Source organism: Camelus bactrianus, chromosome 9 (genome assembly GCF_048773025.1).
Source record: "Camelus bactrianus isolate YW-2024 breed Bactrian camel chromosome 9, ASM4877302v1, whole genome shotgun sequence".
In the NCBI taxonomy this organism is placed as follows: Eukaryota; Metazoa; Chordata; class Mammalia; order Artiodactyla; family Camelidae; genus Camelus; species Camelus bactrianus.
Genome location: NC_133547.1, coordinates 5,037,741 through 5,057,257, shown reverse-complemented (window position 1 = coordinate 5,057,257; position 19,517 = coordinate 5,037,741). Strand labels below are relative to the sequence as shown.

At 45.1% G+C, this 19,517-nt stretch overlaps 1 protein-coding gene and 1 long non-coding RNA gene across 2 annotated transcripts; one reads left to right on the top strand and one right to left on the bottom strand.

The window, feature by feature from the left end:
* Positions 1 to 952: 952 nt before the first annotated feature.
* On the bottom strand, positions 953 to 14,413 carry SIGLEC5 (sialic acid binding Ig like lectin 5). Its single transcript, XM_074371017.1, has 9 exons — positions 14,257 to 14,413; positions 13,803 to 14,171; positions 13,289 to 13,570; positions 12,989 to 13,036; positions 12,110 to 12,367; positions 11,740 to 12,024; positions 11,423 to 11,522; positions 10,474 to 10,552; positions 953 to 1,470 (listed from the first exon to the last, which is right to left on the bottom strand). Exons 1-9 carry the CDS (start codon positions 14,306 to 14,308, stop codon positions 1,276 to 1,278), a joined length of 1,668 nt encoding a protein of 555 aa, XP_074227118.1. The 5' UTR covers positions 14,309 to 14,413; the 3' UTR covers positions 953 to 1,275.
* On the top strand, positions 10,564 to 17,451 carry LOC141578714 (uncharacterized). The gene is made up of 3 exons (XR_012509357.1): positions 10,564 to 11,137; positions 12,909 to 13,067; positions 15,829 to 17,451. It is a non-coding gene; the product is annotated as an uncharacterized LOC141578714 (long non-coding RNA).
* Positions 17,452 to 19,517: the final 2,066 nt, after the last annotated feature.

The window sequence follows — 19,517 nt, the reverse complement described above, 5'->3', positions numbered from 1 at the left end:
CATCCATGACCTCAGGTTGGAAGGACAAGCAGCTGTAAGCAGATGAAAGCAAGGTGGCACGGCCTCCGGGAAAGAGATCTCAAATTGCAAAGACATTGGTATGCACCAGCATGGAAGGCTCAAGGAAGAGTAAGCCAAGAGGAGAGGGTGGATAGAGAGCAGTGAGGGCTTTAAATGCCAGGGCAGATGCTTGCAATGCTCTAAGGCCAGGGAGCCATGAGTGGGTTTATGTGGGAGAATCAAGGTCAGCTCTCTGACTGTTAGGAAGATCCCTCTAGAGCCCATAAATGAGATAGGGAAGGGACTGGAGATCAGGAGGTGAAGGAATGTGCTGGAGGAGTTGACAGATAAAAGCAGGGCATGGAGATACCACCCCTGCCACAGAGAGGTTATAAGATGCTGTATCATTAACCAAATGCCAGGTGCGGAGGCTGGTCTTTTCCTGGGGAGGCTTTGAAGGGTTCTGGAAGGAGAATGACATCAACAAATTGCCACCCTGTCCTCTGTGCCTGGTGTGAAAAATGAGTAAACAAAAACCTCAGTTAAATAGAATCAGGAGACCAGCAGGGGGAGTGCTCATGCTCTGCAGTGACAGCAGAACCCAACAGGAAGAAGAAAGGCTCCTCCCCGTCAAGGACTCAGCCAATAAAAAGCCAGGGACTCTTTGTTTACTAGAACCCCCAACTTTTACCCCCCCCCCATAAAAGCTTTCCCCTTCCCTCGCCACGTGGGAACTTGCACAAGGCTCGTCACGGTTGCAGACCCCTAATTGCAATTCTCGGCTGACCTTGAATAAACTCATCTTTGCTGTGGAAATACCTGGCAAGCTACTTGTTTCAGGTCAACACTAGTCACTCCCAGCCTCAGGAGAACTTGCCAGGAAGATCTTTCTGTTCCAGGAAAAGAAACCAGCAGACACTGGGCACAGACCAGCTAACAGGACCTCTGTTGCTTGATTTTCACATGTTCATTTCTTTAATGCTCACCCAACTTTGAGGTAGGACACATAATCTCTGATTTACAGAACGGAAAACTGAAACACAGAGAGATGAAGTGAATTGCCTGATCACAATGCCTTAGGAAGTGTTGGAACCTGCCTTTGAGCCCAGGTCTCTCTAATCCCATCACCTGTCTTCTTTCTGCTCTACCTGGGGACACTCCCACAGTAGTTAATGCTAATATTGCCACAAAGGTTTCGTCAACTAGCCCCTGACTTCTCCTTTCCCCCGCAGAGGCTGTGATTCCTCCAGCCAGGACCGAGCTCTGGGAGAGTCCTCATTTGTTGATTTTGATCTCTGAGTACTCGGTGTTGCTGGTGGCCTCCCGGTCCTGAGGCTCTCGAGACTTCAAATCGTGAAAGCTGAGCGAAGCATAATGGAGTTCCTGCTGCTCCCCCGAGGGCGGGGCATTCTCCACAGGGGATGGCGCCTGGTCTGGGGGGCTGTCTGGCCAGGACTTTTGCCTGGAACCCTGAGCAAAGGGGAGAAAAGGGAGTCAGAGAAGGAAGAGTAAGGCAGGCATGGTCCCCAAGGGGAAGTTGGGCTGATGGAATATTCATTCATCCTCTTATTCCACATATGTCTCCTATGAACTCAACTATTCACTCATTCATTTAAAATTTTGTAAAACTAAGGTTGAGTAGACCATATCGAGGGCTTACTGATCATATTTAACCCTCACAAAAACCCAGTATGAATGACAAATCTTATGAACCCCATTTTACAGATAGGGAAACTGAGGTGAGGGAGAGGTGAAGTAACTTGCCCAAGGTCACTCATGTCGTAAACGGCAGAACCAGGACTTAAACCCAAACCTGCTGTGTTATTGGCAGTGTCTCCTGTCGCAGGTCCTGGGGGGGGGGAGGGCAGGTGGACAGTGTGAGTAGATATAGACCCTGACCTCATGACAAGTAGACGAGTACACAAAGCAAATTTCTAACATCCATGTGTTATGAGGTAGCATATGCAGAAATCAGAAAAGGGATGTTAGTTCTGGATCCGGGTCCCAAGCTTCAATAAGCAAAAATGAAAATAGAGTGGGAACCCAGCAAAGATGATACCCAGACGCTGGTAAGCCATTTCGTTTTCTCTCCCATGGCTGCCCACACTCCGACACCATCTTCCTATTGAAAATGTGTTGAAAGCAACATTAACCTTTAAATAGTAGCTCAGAAAGGGAAAACAAAAAAATGCAGGTTAGGGAAAAATTGGTTTCACCAGATAAGAAAAAAATAGAATATCTAGACAGAGCTGCCCGTAGTAGGCATGAGCAAGATGAAATGAAACGGCAGAGGAACTAGGTGCACTGACCCTACTGCAGCCAAAGACAGGGATATAAGGACATTGTCCATTAATAGTCCTCCCAGATATTAAAGGGGGATTAAATTGATCATCATAGGACAAGATGCAGCTCAGAGTAATAAACAGGAGAAAGCATTATGTTCATTCTTTCACTCAATACCTCTTTGCTGAGCCTTGGCTATGAGTTAGATGCTGTTCTCACAAATGAGGACATAAGAGGAACTGAAACAGCCCCAAATACCTGTTTTTGTGTGGTTCCCTATTAGACAGGGGAAAATACTAACATAAGGTAAAAATTGTAAGCAATTTTCCCACGAACTAGGCACACTTCTAAGCACTTCTCATAATAACCCAGTGAGACAGGAACCAGTGTACTGATGGACTCATTTCCAGAAGAGAAAATAAAGACACAGAGAGGTTCATTAACTGGCCTAAGGTCACACAGCTTGGAAGTGGCTGGATCCAGGACTTGAACACAGGAATTTGAACTCCAGGGACTATGCAGTTGACCACTTTACAATTCTGTCTACAGTATAAAAATGTACAGGAAGGTTGAGAGTAAAATCAGGGGAAAAACAAACCACTCGTTTTTACCATAGTCCCTGTCAAGATAGTGAATTCATACATGCCACTGGCTCTGCCCGCCAAGATCCAGCAATGCAAGATTATAGACGGAACTATGGGATGACAAAATTTTGTAAATCAGTCGATCAGCTGATTGAACACACATAAATCCCTAGGGGGAAAGTAAAGGCTAATTTGAATAAATGGAGTGGGGGAGGGGAGGTGCTGCAGCCCAGGGCTAGGAAGTTGGCTTGAGAGGATGGGTTACCTCCAGTGTGCTTGAATTCTGTTCCTTTCTCTCCTCTACCCTTGCCCTGGGACAGTCATCATCTGCAGAATTCAGAGAGCCTGGACACGCCAGTGATATGCAGGTGTCCATGATGTAAGTGCTGGATAAGCACTGAAGGTTCACTGAGGCGAAGAGGAGAGCAGAGGTGGAGCCTCACTGGCCTTTGGGATTTTTGCCCTCATTTTCTCCTTCCCAAAGTCCGGGGTCTGGTGGATCAAAATCCACAGAGAGCCCCTGACCAAAGTGCCTTCTGTCTGAGGGTGGGAAGGCAAAGGGACGACTTGAGCTGATTTCTTGGCAGAACAGGAAGTGCAAATGCTTGGCAGTAGTTTTGGTGCCTGAGGATGCTCCACCCTGGGGATTGTCCGGTCCCTCCTTCAAATTGACACAGACCAGCATCTGCCCTTCACTTTCACCCAATCAGCACTCCAGACAGAGTAGCTAACACTCCCGGCAAATATGCTCTTCTAGGTCAGAAGACTGGACACCAACAGTGAAACTACTCTGGAAGAAAAACAAATGAAGGAATCTGGGAACCTCATCTCATGTACCTCTGAAACAAAAGTGTTAGAACCCTCTGATCAAGAGTTTAAACTAAGCACACTAAATGCTCTAGGAGAGAGCCTTTACTTTCCCCTAGGGACTTTGGTGTGATCACTTGATTAAGCAGCTGAGTGACTGATTGATTTACAAATTCTTTGTCACCCCGTAGTTCCATCTGTAATTATTCCATTGTTGGATCTTGGCTATTACCATCATGAAAACAAGAATAAAAAAATTACGTAAGTCAGTCAAGAACTATGTAATACCTTTGGTGATATGTTGCAACTAGAGTTATGTTGAAAATGTATAGAAATATCAAATCATTATGTTGTGTAAGGGGCACTAACGTAGTGTTGTAGGTCAATTAAACTTCAATAACGAACAAACAAACTGGTAGAAAAAGAGATCAGATTTGTAGTTACCAGAGGCAGGAGGTAGGGAAAGGGGGCATTAGATGAAGGTAATCAAAAGATACAAACTACCAGTTATAAGATAAATAAATACTAGGGATGTAATGTACACATGATAATTATAATTAACACTGCTGTATGTTATAAGTGAAACTTAGCAACAGAGTAAATCCTGAGTTCTCATCACAAGGAAAAAATATTTATCTATTTCTTTAGTTTTGTATCTACACGAGATTGATGGATGTTCACTAAACTTATAGCGATAATCATTTCATGATGTATGTAAGTCAAATCACTATTCTGTACACCATAAACTTATACAGTGCTAAATGTCAACTGTATCTCCATAAAACTGGAAGAAAAAGAAATTGTGTACATCGGAAGTTATGTACATAAAGTGTAAAACGAGAAGTTATGTAATTCTGTAAATTACGGTAAAAAGGGGAAATGCGTATGCAATTCTGTAAAAAGTGGAAATGTTATGTCTGAAAAATACAACAAGAAGAACCCAGTGGATGGAATAAAGAATCGAATGAATATAACTGAAGGCATATGAGTAAGCTGGAAGGGCCATCTGAAGCACCCCTACAAGAAGCAGAGAAGGAGAAAGATCAGAACCCAAGAAAGAAAAGATAGATAGAAGACAGGCACAGAAAATCTCAACATTCAGATGATAGTAGTCCCCGAATGCATTTTTTTAAAAAAGACATAAAACAAGAAGAAATATTTGAACAAAAATAGTGGAGATAAAATTCCCAGTTTAAAGAAAGATGAACCACTTCAGTTAAAAGGACCCCACAAGTGCAAGAAAATGGACAAGAGAAAGCCCACCTCCCCACAGAGTAGCGAATCTTAAGAATATCAGAACCAAGGAGAAACATATAAAGGTTTCCGGGGAGAAGGAGAGGATTACCTCCCAATGTGCAAGATTCAGGCTGACCTCACATTTCTAACAGCAACATTGGGTACAAGAAGCAATGAAGTAAACTGTTTAAAGCATCGTGGTAAAACCACCTTGACCCTAGAATTTACATCCTGCCAAATGAAGTTCAAATATAGGGGCATAAAAATACTTCCAGGCACCGAGCCCTCGGAAGTCTTAATACAGGAAAACCCAAATTGAAAACACATTGGGAGGAAGAATTCAAATAAAAAGAACAAAACCAGGAAACCATACGCAATAAGAATAGGAGATGTAGGTATCAAAATACCTCATTAAAATGTGTATTTAAAAAAAAAATGACCAGAGAATAGAAAAATGTTAGGTAGGTTCATGATAACCCAGAATGAAAACGATCTCTAAAGAAAGAAGCAACATTGTAGTAGGGGATGGAGGAAGAGGAGATCAACGGATGTAAAAGCACTCGAGTTCTTTTTGTTAGGAGTAAGATAGAAATATTAACTATTTTAAGAAAGGAGAGAATGAAATATTGAAAGAAACATGGAACCAAGCGAAAAGAAAAGGTAAAATAGTAGAAAGAAATCCACATATATCAATAACCGTGATGAATACAAATAAAGTCAACTCCGCAGAGGATGTCAGATTGGATTTTTAAAAACCTGGTTGTATACTATTTACCAGAACCACGGCTAAAACATAAATAAAATGTTGGGGGGGAGGGGGACGGGAAAGGATAGTATGGAAAAATATCAGGCACCTAGCTAACCAATGACAAACTGATGTATCTCTTTTAAGATCTAACCACTGAGCCATAAAAAAAGAATAAAAATAATGCCATTGGCAGCAATATGGATGGACCTGAAGATTGTCATTCTAAGTGAAGTGGGCTGGAAAGAGAAAGAAAAATGCCATTGACATCATTTATATGAAGAACCTAAAAAATAATAACAATAATAATAAGGACACAAATGGACTAATTACTGTGCTGATCTCTTGAATATGTGTAAGCACATCTGACTGTCCTTTATGATTGGATTACCGCATTCTGTTGTTTCTTATTTTGTAGTTGGCTTTATTCCTTTGATAACTATGTAAGTTTAAAAAGCTAAAGATCTAATCTGTTCTTAGAAACAATCATTAGTACATATATGAAAACTAAAAAAAAGTGAAATATACTGTTTATATGTATTTACATGCAATATAATGTGTATGTGCAGTCAAACTGTAATAATTCTACATAATTAAACTGAAAAAGGGAAAAGAAAAAAAGACAAAAAAAAGACCTAACCAAAAAGTATCAGTAGGGAGAGAGACAATCACACTGTGTGACTAAATGTGGTAAAAATGTTCATTTCCCTGGGAAGACAAAATACTTCCAAAACATACAGTTTAAATTTAAAAGTACATCAACCACAAGAAACATATGAATAGGACTCCAGGGGAAAACTGACAAACCGTCAGAATGTAAGATTTCAGATATGGATAGGTCAGGAAGACCTATCAGTAAAGATCTGAATTTCATCCATACAGCTAACACACTGGCCTCTTGATCTTATATGGAATTTAAGAAATAGAAGATATACATTCTTCATAAGCACACAGGAAATATTTACAAAAGGTCATCGCACACCAGGCCAGAGAGCACGTCTCAACAAATTTTAAAAACAGGTTATCATAAAAACATGTACTCTGACCAAAACCCAATTTAGCTAGAATTTAAGGATGGAAAGATGTTTTAAAACCCCTTTCTGCTCAACTTTGGAGTCTTATCCAGGATATTAAGACAAGAAAGAGGAAAGAAATGCTTAGAATCGAAGGGAAGAAATAAGCTGTTATTATTTTGCAGATGATATGATCATCGAATTTGAATTCCCCAAAGATTCTGACACCCAAAACCAACCTGTAGTCATTTTTAAATTGAAAAAAAAATCAATCAAAGATACCTCCATGTCTACATGCAAAGTATTAGAACTAACAGGAGAGCTTAGCAAGTTGGAAGAATATAAAAGATCAACTCAATACATAATTGCATTTCACTCATTCATGGCTGCATCTACTGAAGAAAGACAATTCTTGGTACCCAGACAGCGAACACCCCAGGAGCGGTGGCTGTCACCGAGAAGAGATGCACATTTATAGTGGGGACCCTAGAGGAACCCAGGGGAGGGCTTCAACCCCATCAACATACAAAGTAAAAGAAGAAGCTCTTTGTGGGCAAATGAAAAGAAATTGACTGGGGGGAGGGTATAGCTCAGTGGTAGAGCACATGCTTAGCATGCATCAAGGTCCTGGGTTCAATCCCCAGTACTTCCTCTAAAAATAAATAAGTAAGCCTAATTAATTCCACCACCTGCCCCCCAAAAATAAAGTTAAAAATAAATGAAAGAATTTTTTTAATTGGCCACTGTTCAAAGAACCTGTACTCACATCCTGCCCATAATCACACAGACTTCCATTGCGAGATGCAGATGAGATAGTCTGAGTGTACTCACTCCCCATTAGTTAAAATTCAGGGGAGTGAGGAGTGAGTCATCTGTTGAAATCTGAAACTTCTCAGATGAAAAATACATCTGCAGAGGTTGCAGGAGGCTGGGTGGTTTTTTTTTTTCCTTCAATACCTGAAGCCCAAAAGGACCAGTTGATTCTTGATGGAAATGAAATTACATTTGCATCAAATGCAACAGCTTTGAGTCAGCAAGCCATGACAGTTAAAAACAAGAATATCACAAATGTTTCGCATGTCTTAATCTCCGAAAGAGAATGATTCAGCAGGCTTATGAATAAGATCTAAGATTCTCCAGCTACCAAAGCCACAAGATTCTAAATGACACCTGACACCAATTTGTGGTTTTTTTAATTTTAAAGAAACAACCTTATATGTTTTTTCTAAATATTTTCCTTCTGCGTATCAGCAATGAACAATGAAAAAAATATACTATTAAAAAGATAGCATTTACAGCAGCAACAATAACTAGGACTTAGGAATAAAAATAGCAAAACATGACGAAGACCTGTGTGAAGGAATTCTCCATTATTCTTGAAAACATTAAAAAAAAAAAAAGACTTAAATGAATGAAGAGAACTGTTTTCATGGATAAGAAGACTTGAATTCATAAACATGTACATTCTTCCTGAATTGATCTATGGATTCAATGCAATCCCAATCAAGATTCCAACAGGAGTATTTTTTTTTTTTTTGAACTTGAAAAACTGATTCTAACATTTAAAAAGAATAACAAAGGGCCAAAAATATCCAGGGCATTTCTGAAGAAGATTCAGAAGAGGGTCTTGTTCCGTCAGACACTAGGACTTATTTTTGAGGCTATAGATTCTGTTGACTGAATACACAGTTCTGACTCGGGGATTGGAACAGAAGAGGCCACAAAAGGAGGCCCACACATGTGCAGAATTCTGATGCATAACAGAAGTGGTGTGGCCGATCAACGTGGGAGGGAAGGACTATTCTATACATGAAGAAGGAACGTGTACAGATCAACACTGCACACCGCACACAAAAATCAACTCCTGGTAGATTAAGTCTTTACATGTCAAAAGAAAACATAAAACTTCCAGTAGAAATTGTACTTGACTGTTCTGCTAATCTTAAGATGGGAAAGCTTTTCTTCAATGAGACCCAAAAGGCACTCAAAAGAAAAGAGAAGTTTGGTGCGTACGGTTATATCAGAATCAAGAACTTATTGCCATCAAAAGTCACCTTTGAAAAAGCGAAGACAAGCTACTCACTGGGAGAAGATATTTACCATGTATACAACAACAACAACAACAACAACACTGTAAAACTCTCTAATACATTTCGAAAAGGTCAAACATCCAATAGAAAAATGGGCTGTAGATGTGACCAGGCATTTTACAGAGAAGGTGTTTATAGGCCACTGAAGATGTAGAGAGATTTTCATCTTCATTGGTAACCAAGGAAATGCAAATCACTATCACACTGGGATAGTGAGATGACAAAAAAAAAAAAAAAAAAACTGAGAAAACCAAGTGCTGGAGAGATTGTAGATTGACAGAATCTGATAGGCACAAATAGAAATATAAATGAATGCAGTTGCTTTGGAAAACGATTTGTGATACTCTTGCAAATATGAACTTTGCATACCCTATGACTTAGCAATTAAATTCTTAAGTCATGTTAAAGAGAAACTCTTGCATGTGAATAAAATGAGACACTAATAAGAGTGTTTATAATAAGCCACATCCAGAAACAACTCAAATGTCCATGAACACAAACCTAGATAATAGACAAAATCATAAAATGAAATACTCTGCAATAGGAAACTGCAACTTTATGCAGAAACATGAATGAATCTTTGTGACATAATAGTGTGTCTACAAAGTAAATCCAAGAAGAGTACATGCAACATGACACCCTTTGTAGGTTCAGAAGCAATTAAACTAAATAGTGAATATTTCAGGTATACATATACATGATAACACCAGCAGCAAAGGATTCAGAGCAGTGGTTACTGGGGATGGGTCAGGGAGCATCACGGGCAGATGGAAGTCATCATCGATGTTTGAAGTCATAGGTTGGGTGGTAGGTTTACACTTGCTTATCATACTATGAATAAAAATGAATAAGTAAAAATAAACACTGTTCCAGTGATAATAGTTTGGTCACGAACAAAGCATTTTGAACAATTCCATTCAGTCCAGCACAGGTCCAGTTTTATAAAAGGGGAGAAGGGTCATGTTGGACAGGGACGGAGTGAGAGAAAATTACAGCTCCTGCCCTCAAAAACTTTACAAATATGACAAGAAAGTGGAGACAGGTAAATGCAGTGATGTTGTGTGATGTGCCCCTCAGGACAGGGGTGGACACAGAGCTCTGGGGATGTAGAGAAGGGAGGGATGGACATTGACAAAGGTCTTCCAGAGCCGGAGATGCTGATATTGGAGCTGAAAGGAGGAGGAGAGGTGGTCTGGCGGAAATGGGAAGGGAGGGAGGGCATTTCAGGTCAGAGGAACTGTACATTCAAAAGCTGAGTCATAGGGAGTAGACCAGTATGGAGAGAGCAGGAAGCCCAGTGTGGCTGGACCCTAGGGCAGGGCCAGTGGCTAGAGCAGCCATCAGGGAAGACCTTAGGAAAGACTTCAAATATCAGACCAAGGAGTGTGACTTGATTCTCAAAGCAATGGGAGCAAACAACAGCTCTGAGACTCCAGAGTGGCTGGAAAGTAGTGGTTTTGAAGAGACAGTTATGGCAGCCTATATATGGCAAAGCAGTGAGGTCAGCTCAGCAGTGAGGAGGCAGGAGGGTGAGCAGACGGCCACTGGGTCTGGAAGATAAAGGTGAAGAACAGAGGGAAGCCAGCTCCCAGGTATCTCTGCCCAGGGGAACAGAGGAGCAGGTTTGGGGGAAATGCTGAGGAGCTCAGTCAGGACCCGCCGAGTGGACATGCCCAGGGCCCCCCACTGCGTGAGAAGACACCCACATCACTCACCCAGCCAACGGTACCCATGATGGGGTCTTCATCCGGGCTCTCTGGGCTCCTGGCTGCCTGCTTCCTGCCAGCTTTCACTCTAAGAGAAGAAACCAACATACTGCAGCCAGGATGTCTCAGGCGAAGGTGGGTAGGCTCCTTCCTACTGAGTCACCCAGACCATGGCACTGGATGCGGAGACCTTCCTGACAGGACACTGAGTGTGCCGTCCTCCCAGATGACCAGGGATTTGGCTAAGACTGAATTTCCATCGCTAAAGACCCTTCTTACACACAAAAATTTGTACATGAGTGATCATAGCAGGTAGTAGAAACAACCCAAAATGTCCATCAATGGATGAACAGATGAGTAAAATGTGCTCCATTCATACAATAGAACATTATTTGGAAATAAAAAGGAAGGACTGACACATGCCACACTAGCATGAACCTTGAAAACATCACGTTAAGTGAAAGAAGGCAGTCACCAGAGACCATATATTTTCTTTTTTTTTTTCTTTTTTCCTTCTTTTGTTTTTTCTTTATTCCTTTTTTGTTTGTTTGTTTGTTTTCATATTTTCTGATTCCACTTACAGGAGCTGTCCAGAATAAGCAACTCTTCGAGAGACAGAAAATAGAACAGTGGTTGCCTCAGGCAGGGCGTGGAGCTGATGGCACGACAAGGGGTATGGGTTTCCTTTTGGTTTCTTTTTCATGTCGAGCTAGTGAAAAAGTTCTACCATTGATTATGCTGATGGACACACAACTCTGCGAAAATACTAATGCCAATGAATCATACACCTTAAGTGTATGGGAATTATATCTCAACAAAGATGTTACCCAGCCCACCCCCTGAAAAAAGACCCCATCTGGATCTAGTCTACTCAGCTCTGCATTTCTGAGTTAAGTGACCTCTCTCCGGACTCCCTACCACACACTTCCCTGCACCTCCCCCAAGAACAAAGGCTTACATGCAAAAGTAGACAAGGCACAGACATAGGGACAGCAGGGCCATGGCACCAGCGCCTCCAAGAGCCCCAAGAGCCACTCCTGTCAGGAATGTTGATTTTCCTGCAAAGAAGAGGTGTGCGAGACGCCCTCACTCCCAAGATTCAGTCCATTGCCTTCCCACCTCCTTGCAGAACTGGCTGGAGAGCCTCTTCAGGCACAAGATGGAGCACCTCGTCCTAGCAAACACCTTCTGTCCAGGCCCCTCCCACTCAAACTTCATCTTCTGGGATCATAACTCATTTCCCCCTAAGCCTATGCCCCCAACCAGCCCCCTGACCTGGCAGCAGCAGGACGGTGGCGTTCTTAACCCCGTGGACGTTCAGGGCTTCACAGCTGAGGCTGAAGCCGGAGCTGAGCCCCTCAGTGAGCCTCAGGGAGCTGTTGGCCCAGGGCCCAGCCGAGCTGGAGTTGACCATGTAGGAGGCGTTGCTGAGGGTCCCCTCCAGCAGCCCCTCCCCCAGCCACCAGCGCAGGGAGGGGGCCGGCTGGGCTCGGGAGGAGCAGCTGCAGTGCAGACCCCCGTCCTCCCAGGAGCAGGAGGGTCCCAACAGCTGTGGGGGGTCTGTGGGGAGGGAGGAGAAGGGTCAGCGGTCCCTCTTCCCTCCCCTGGACCCAGGTGTCCTGCCCCCAGCGGTCCCCCCACTCACAGACCACGGAGAGGCTCAGAGAGAGATGCTGGGAGTCCAGCGGGTTCTGAGCTCGGCAGGTGAATTCTCCTTCTTCTGCTGTCCCTACACCAGGCAGCTCCAGGATCGCAGTGCTGGAGATGGGGGTGGCGTTCAGGGCTGGGGACCCCCGGAACCAGCTCAGCTGCGCAGGGGGGTTGCTGTCAGCAACACAGAGCAGCTGCAGAGCCTGGCCCTCCGAGATGAGAAGGACTGAGGTGTTTTGCAGAGTCCTGAGGGCTTTGGAAGAAAGTGCAGACAGAGAGAGGAGAGGGAAGGCTGGCAGGCTGACAGGTTCCATCCCTCCGTCCTTCCCGGGGTCTGCCTGGCCCCTCCCTCTCCTCCCCTGGCCCACTAGCTTGCTTCTGTCTCGGTTCTAAGGCTGGACCTTCACACCCTAAGGAGGTTGGCTCAAAGTATCTGGGTCTCATATCTTCAGGGGGAGGCTCAGTGTCTCAGTGGGACCTGCCTGGGCTGTTTGGTGGAAAGAAAGCAGAGAGCCTCCAATCTTGGAGAAATGGACTCAGTTAATGTAGCGAGAAATGAAACTAAAGAGGCTTTCATGGAGGAAAACCACAGAGCAGAATCATGGTGAAATGAAATGGCTTTGAACAGTTTGGGGCGTGTGTGTGTGTGTGCGTGTGTATATGTGTGCATGCATATGTGTGTGCACATGTGCCCATGTGCATTGTATGCAAGTGTGAGTACTGGTACTCTGGAGGTGAGGGAGGGACAATGGTGATTTTTACCTTTGCTTTTCCCATATCTGGTCCCATTCTAGCTCTGAATCCCCTGCCCTCTCTGCCCGGAGGTGGTCGCAGGAGCAGGACCCAGTGCTGGGGAGGACAGGTTCTTTCCTACCTGTGACATTTCTGAGGGAGACACTGATGCTGAGGTTCGATGGAGCATCTGGGAGAGAGAGACGTGCCCTGCTTCAGAGGTGAGGAGTGGGGTGGAAATTGACCCAGCACCCAAAAACAGGTGGTGGAAACTGCGAAGGTGGGGATGGCCGTCCTCACGGCCACCGCCCACCCAGACTCCCAAGGCTCAGATCCATAAAAACGTGTTCGTGAGCTGGCCCTTGCGCTCTCCCCGGCCTGGACACACACATGGTCACACAGCCCACTGCCCTCAGGGACCCGGCCGTCCCTCCACACTCACAGGAGACATTGAGCTGGACGGTTCTCTCCAGCGTGGTCCCCTGACCTCCTTGGAGTGTCACCTGACAGGTCAGGTTGGTGCCATGGTCCTGGGGCCTCGGCGTGAGGGTGAGCACCGAGCTGTGGAGCATCTCTGGGTCCACCGCATCAAGGGCGTCCCCCGCCCAGGAGAACCGGAGAAATCTTGCCCCAGCGCAGACGACTGGCAGGCTGCAGGTCAGACTCGTGGGGCGGCCAGACTCCAGAGGCTCCAGAAACTGGATGTCGGGTTTCTCTGTCAGGGCTGAGGAGGAGAGAGGGAGATGCCTGGGCCCCAGGGGGTGGGGACCCAGAGTGTGACCCTAAGAGGGACCAGTGCCTCGGGGCCCAAGCTCCCCCCGGGGCCTGTGTCTCCTCTGATCCCTCAAACCCCAAGACTCCAAGCACGGGGTCTTCCCGTGTCCTGTTCCTGTTCTAACACGGGCACGGGCGGGGGTCTCCACGGCCCACGGTCCTCACTGGGCGCCCTGCCATACCTGTCACCTGCAAGTTCAGCGTATTTCGGTAAGTGTATCTCTCAGGATAACCTGCGTCCACTCGGAAGAAGTAGGTTCCCGAGTCGCTCATCCTGGCGTCTCTGATGCTCAGGGAGCAGTCGTCCCTGCGGTTCCCGAGGAGGTGGAATCGGCCCTCGGTCTCTGCCTTCACTGGTCTTTGCGGGTCGTTTGTGGCCACAGGAGCACTGGTGTGTACGTTGTCCCCTTGGCGGAACCAGTAGATGTAGGGGGCGGACCGCTCGCTCCCCGGGAAGGAGAAGGAGCAGGACACGTTGGCGCCCAGGCACTCCTGCACCGTCACTGACTCCTGCACTTGGAGGCCGTACCGTGGAGGCTGCTGCAGGGACCCTGGGGGGACACAGAGGCTCAGCCGCAGCTCCCGGCCCTCCCCCCACCCCGTGTCGCCCCCCCACCCCCACCCCGGGCCACTCACCCCCCCACAGCAGGGGCAGCAGCAGCAGCAGCAGCAGCAGCAGGGGCCCCATGTCCGCCTCGGCCAGGGCAGAGCCCGGGCGCAGGTTCCTCTGCCAGGGCAGGAGACGCCCCGAGGAAGCCCCAACAGGAAGCCGGCGGGTGACGGAGAGGGAGCCACGGCCACGCAGAAGGGGAACTTGGACCCCGCGGGCCGTGGGGGAGCAGGATGAGGCGGGAGCTGGGAAAGCGTTCTGCCCCGGCCTCTCCCCACCCCACGCTGCAGGCCAACATACGGAGGCCCCCAGAGTGCAAGCGCTTCCTCGGGATGTGGTTCTGAAGTGATCACCTTCCAAATGATGTGTGAGTCAACAGCAGGGTCACCCGGCAGGAAGGAGAAAGCGGGCGATGCCTGGTGACTCGGCGGGACCCGTCCTCCAGCTGAAAAACACTGAACATTCTGGAAAAGAATATTTTAAATGTTCTCAACACCATTCAGGTTCTGGCAGGAAAGAAGTTTTCAGACCCCAAAACAGTGGAGGGTGGAGCCCAGGAAGGAGAGCTGAGACTGAAAAGCTCCTTTGCCCTGAAGGGTTTTGGGACGTGGGCAGCACAAGTGTCGGTCTCCACGGATCTAAGGGTCTTGTGGGACCAGCCGTGGAGCCCAGACCCACGCAAAACAGGGTGGGTAAAGGGACACCCTTGCCCCACTCAGTGGGGACCCCAAAAGGCCAGACTTCCCACAGAAGCACAATTCAGGAGCCCTCACTCTGCACTGCCTTCTTCTCACAGCCCCAGGAAGGGCTCAAGCCCTGTGTGGAAATAACCCCTAATCTCCCCGCTCTTCGTGGAAGAAATGTCACCAAGGTTTCCCAGATTTGACAATGAACTTAAGCATTTTAGACATTCCCACTAACAAGTTGTGGGATTGAAAGAAAGTTTCTTTTATATTCACATATAAATAATATTTGTATATTTTTTAGTTTCTTAAATTATAAAAATAACAAGAAATTTCCATCAATTGTGCCAGTGGAAATACTGTATCTTCTTTGTAGTCTCTCTATTTTATATATAATATATTTATAATTAATATAATATTAATATTTATTAATATAACAAACTATTTTCCTATAAAGAGGCACAGAAAGAGTCTCAGCCAACAAGTGTGGGGAACAGGTGTCATGCAGGTGCGACAGGCAGGGTCGCCTTAGTGCTCATAAAAAGAGTCTGTAATTTTTCTGAATTGTCTTATATTTTGGTTTTGAGCATTTTCGCTTTTGTGATTGGTGAAATGTGTTTTTCTCATTTCGAAAAAAAAACCCAAAACACTCATTTATATGCCTGAGATGTTGTGACTTTTAAGAAATATATGTATTTGGTCTCCACCCACCGTTCCTGCCTCACAGCTCCCAGAACCTGCGGAATTTTCTGCTCCATAGGAGATATGGGAGCCCCTTTTGTTATAATATTTGGACTTTGTTCTCAGTTTCTGAAAACAACTTCAGGGCCCAAAAGATGCTGTGGGTGTCACACGTCATATTTGTGCCACATTTGTATTGTATTAAGTGACACTTTTTTTCCTTTTCCTTGTAAGGAAAGATTTCAACAATTGTATGAATATCAGGCTCTGCAGAACGTAGGACTGGCCCTGCTGCGGGGGTCAGGCGGACAAGAGGCAACCAGCTATATCCCCGGCTCCTCCCGGCCTGCAGGGAACACTGCTGGGCAAGGCAGTGACCAAAGAAGGTCAGGATTCACATGGCTGTGCGGCACAAATTCACATCACCTGGTGGTCTAGCGAATCGCAAGCTGGGATTATCCACCAACAAGAAATTTAACAAGTGTTAGTGAGGACGTGGAGTAAAAGGAGCCCTTGTGCGCTGCTGGTGGGAATGTAAATTGGTGCGGCCACTATGGAGAACAGCATGGAGCTTCCTCAGAACTAAAAATAACGCCATCAAGCACTTTCGCTTCTGAGTACTCATCTGAGAGAAAAGGAAACACCGATTTGAAGTGATTCATGCACCCCTATGTTCACTGAAGCATTGTTTACGGTAGTGAAGACATGGAAACAGCCTATACGTCCATCAATAGATGAATGAGTAAAGAAAATGCGATCTGCATATTAAACAGGGCATCTTTCAGCTATAAAAGAGAGGAAAATCCTGCTTTTGCAACACACGGAGGGAACAGCGACATCATGCTAAGTGAAATAATTTAGACAGAGAAAGACACATACCGTATGATCTCACGTATATGTTGACTCTTTAAAAAATCAAAAGTAAAATAAACTGATAGATACGGAGAACTGATTGGCGGTTCCCAGACGTGGAGCACTGGGTCATGGGCAAAATGGGTAACAGTGGTCAAAAGGTACAAACTTCTGTAATAAAATAAATAAATCGTGGGGGTGTAATGTGCATCATGGTGTCTATAATTAATGTACTATTAACTATCATTGTTTAGTTAGTCATAATGTCTTGTATATTTGAAAGTTGTTTAAAGAGTAGATCTTAAAGGGGGAAGGGTGTAGCTCAAGTGGTAGAGCGCATGCTTGGCATGCATGAGGTTCTGGGCTCAATCCCCAGCACCTCCAATAAAAATAAATAACCCTGGTTACCTCCCCCTAACCGCCACAAAATAAGATAGTTAAATAATACGATGATAAATAAATTTTTTTAAAGTAGATCTTAAAGGTTCATATTAGAAGAAAAAAAAAATCTAGCTAGTATATGATGATGGATGTTAACCAGACATATTTGGTGATCATTTTACAACATATATATATTTCAAATCATTATCTTGGGCACCTGAAACTAACCTAATATTATGTTTATATCTCAATGAAAAAATATATAACAGAGTTTTAAAATCTCAAGATAGGTCCTCAGATTGGAGTGGTCTAAGGCTACTGGGCAGTAGTCCCTTGTTAACGTCTCCACCGGCCTTTCAGCACCTGCTTCATACGTTACTTACTTACGTTAAATTCCCGCTGCTGAAGTACAAAGTGTGGCTTCTTTTTTCGTGATTGGCCCTTGACTTATTAAATCTCAAGAGATAAGAAAATGAACAATTGGGGGATTTTAAATAACTTCATGATAAAACTCACAGCCAATTGGAAGTAAAGGAGAAGTTCCCTCATTAGCACGACAAAAGACATCTTTACTGCTCTCAGCATTTAGGAAATGCCAAGGGTTTTATAAGCTCTGTACCAAAATAAATGAGGAAGAGAATGAAATATATATTTCACATTACGTGTCACAATATCACATTACCGCATTAGTAACTTCCTAAGAATTGCATATTGAAATGATAGAATTTGGATATATTGGTTAAACAAAATAAATTATTAAATTATTAAAATTAATTTCACCTTTAAAAATGCTCTTAATATGGCATCTAGGAAATTACTTTCCAGTGTCTTGTGATGCTGGGGAGATCCCCACCAGGATGAGGACGGCGGATCTCATCGTCCTCCCAGCCCTTCGACTCTCCCTGGAGTGCCCTCAATAAAATGGCTTGATCCCCCCAAAAAAGAAAATTAATTATACATATGGCTCCTCTACAGGGCTTACATTTTTTTGTTATCAGATAACAGAATTTTCTAGAGAAAATCTTTCCCATGTGCACCACACATACAGTCAAGAATCTTCATAGCAGCATTGTTTGTTTTGCTTTCTTTTTCTCACACAATGCCTTAGTGAATTTATTTTTCAGCACATACAAAATATAAGAATTGAAGTTCCAAACTGTCTTGGGCTTGGAGAACCTACCAAATCTTCTGACCACCCATACTGCCTCTGCCCTTAGTCCGCACCTTGGCCTCTATCCCTCAGAGGTCTTGCCTCCACAGCACCTGGACATCCTGCCCTAGGATCTGGACACCCACAAGTCTTCCTTTCACAGGACCTGGGTACCCTATCCCAGCTCTCACAGGCTGTGCCAAGGTGATGGTTCCCTCTGTGGTCACTCCAGCTCTAAAAATAGAATCTGCAGGGTCCCCTGCATCTGCAGGACACCTGATGACAAGAAGTAAAGGCAACCCCCAAGAGAAGGAGTAAAAGTGACCACTGAGACAAGGAGGAGAGTGAAGGTGACCATGGGGCAGCCACAGGTCTCAGGTCCCCGAGGGGAGAACGTGGCACTCGTCTGAGAGAAGTTAGTGGGTTGCTCCTTCCATTTGACTCCAGGGTCCCTTCCAAACCATGCGTTAATGGTGATCCCATTCTAGCTCCACCTGTGACACCACCTGTCTCTACCTCTGTTGCTGTCGCTTGGAGAACTGTCACGCCTGTCACTCTCACAGTGACTCCTTAGGTGAACAGGTATATATGATACCAAGTCTTCTCAAAATGTGTCCCCACTGATGCCCAGCTGGGCTCCTCTGGTGTTCAGAGAGCAGTTATACTGGGAGAAACTGAGGAGCTGAAACTGGCCTTGGCAATTATACTTTCTATTTCCATCTTCTTCTTCCGTGGCCCCTAGAGCACTGGCTACGGTGAGTCTTGGGAGTCCAGGCTGTCAGGCGTAGGAGAAGGCAGAATGCTTCAGGTCACTTGTTCCCTGGAGTGAGGGACAGAGATGCCTGCAGTGCCAGCTCACCTCCACCATCCTGGTCCCCTGTGGCCTTCCTACCATTGACAGTAGAGGCAACTCTCAAGCTGGACGTTTCAGTAGTTGCCCAGGGATGGCCTCCTTCCCCTCACCCCACATACTCTGCCCTGTAGGCTGGGAGTCAGAAACAGATGGGGTGGGTGAGAGGACAGGAAATTGCAGCCAAAAGCCACAAGGTAGAGACGGAAAGGCGGAAGAGGAAATCTCCCCATACCCTGTGCCAGGAAAGGTGGGCCCTGAGGCCAGGGAAGAGGCCAGGGAAGAGGCCAGGCTGGCCCACCTAAGAAAAGTAAAACAACCCAAACAATTGAATTGGAGAAATGAAGCAACCATCTTCACACTCGAGAAGAGAAACAGAGTTCATACCAGTGAAAGGAGTGTGCAGACTATAAATATATTTTTAAAAACAAAGTAATAATATTTTTATTGAGGTGATATTCCCATGATGTGAAAATACCAATGATAGTTTTGTTTGTATAAATTTTTGGAGGATGACATGAAGAGGAAACTAAATGACACATGATAAAAGTGAACCAGGAGGCTCCCTCTCGTGGAGGAGAGGGAAAGCGTTGTTGAAAGTTCTAGACCCCATGACAATGGGGTGAGGATTTGGGAGATGATCTTTGTCCCCAGCACCATGGGCACTGGAGAGAGACGTCCAAGAAAAGA

Excerpts from the sequence above, each read along its gene's own strand:
- SIGLEC5 (XM_074371017.1), bottom strand. The coding sequence starts at position 14,308 with ATGGGGCCCCTGCTGCTGCTGCTGCTGCTGCTGCTGCCCCTGCTGTGG. Across the intron at positions 12,025-12,109 it reads TCTGAGCCTCTCCGTGGTCT|ACCCCCCACAGCTGTTGGGA; the intron begins GTGAGTGGGGGG and ends CCCTCCCCACAG. Across the intron at positions 1,471-10,473 it reads TCATGGGTACCGTTGGCTGG|GGTTCCAGGCAAAAGTCCTG; the intron begins GTGAGTGATGTG and ends CCCTTTGCTCAG.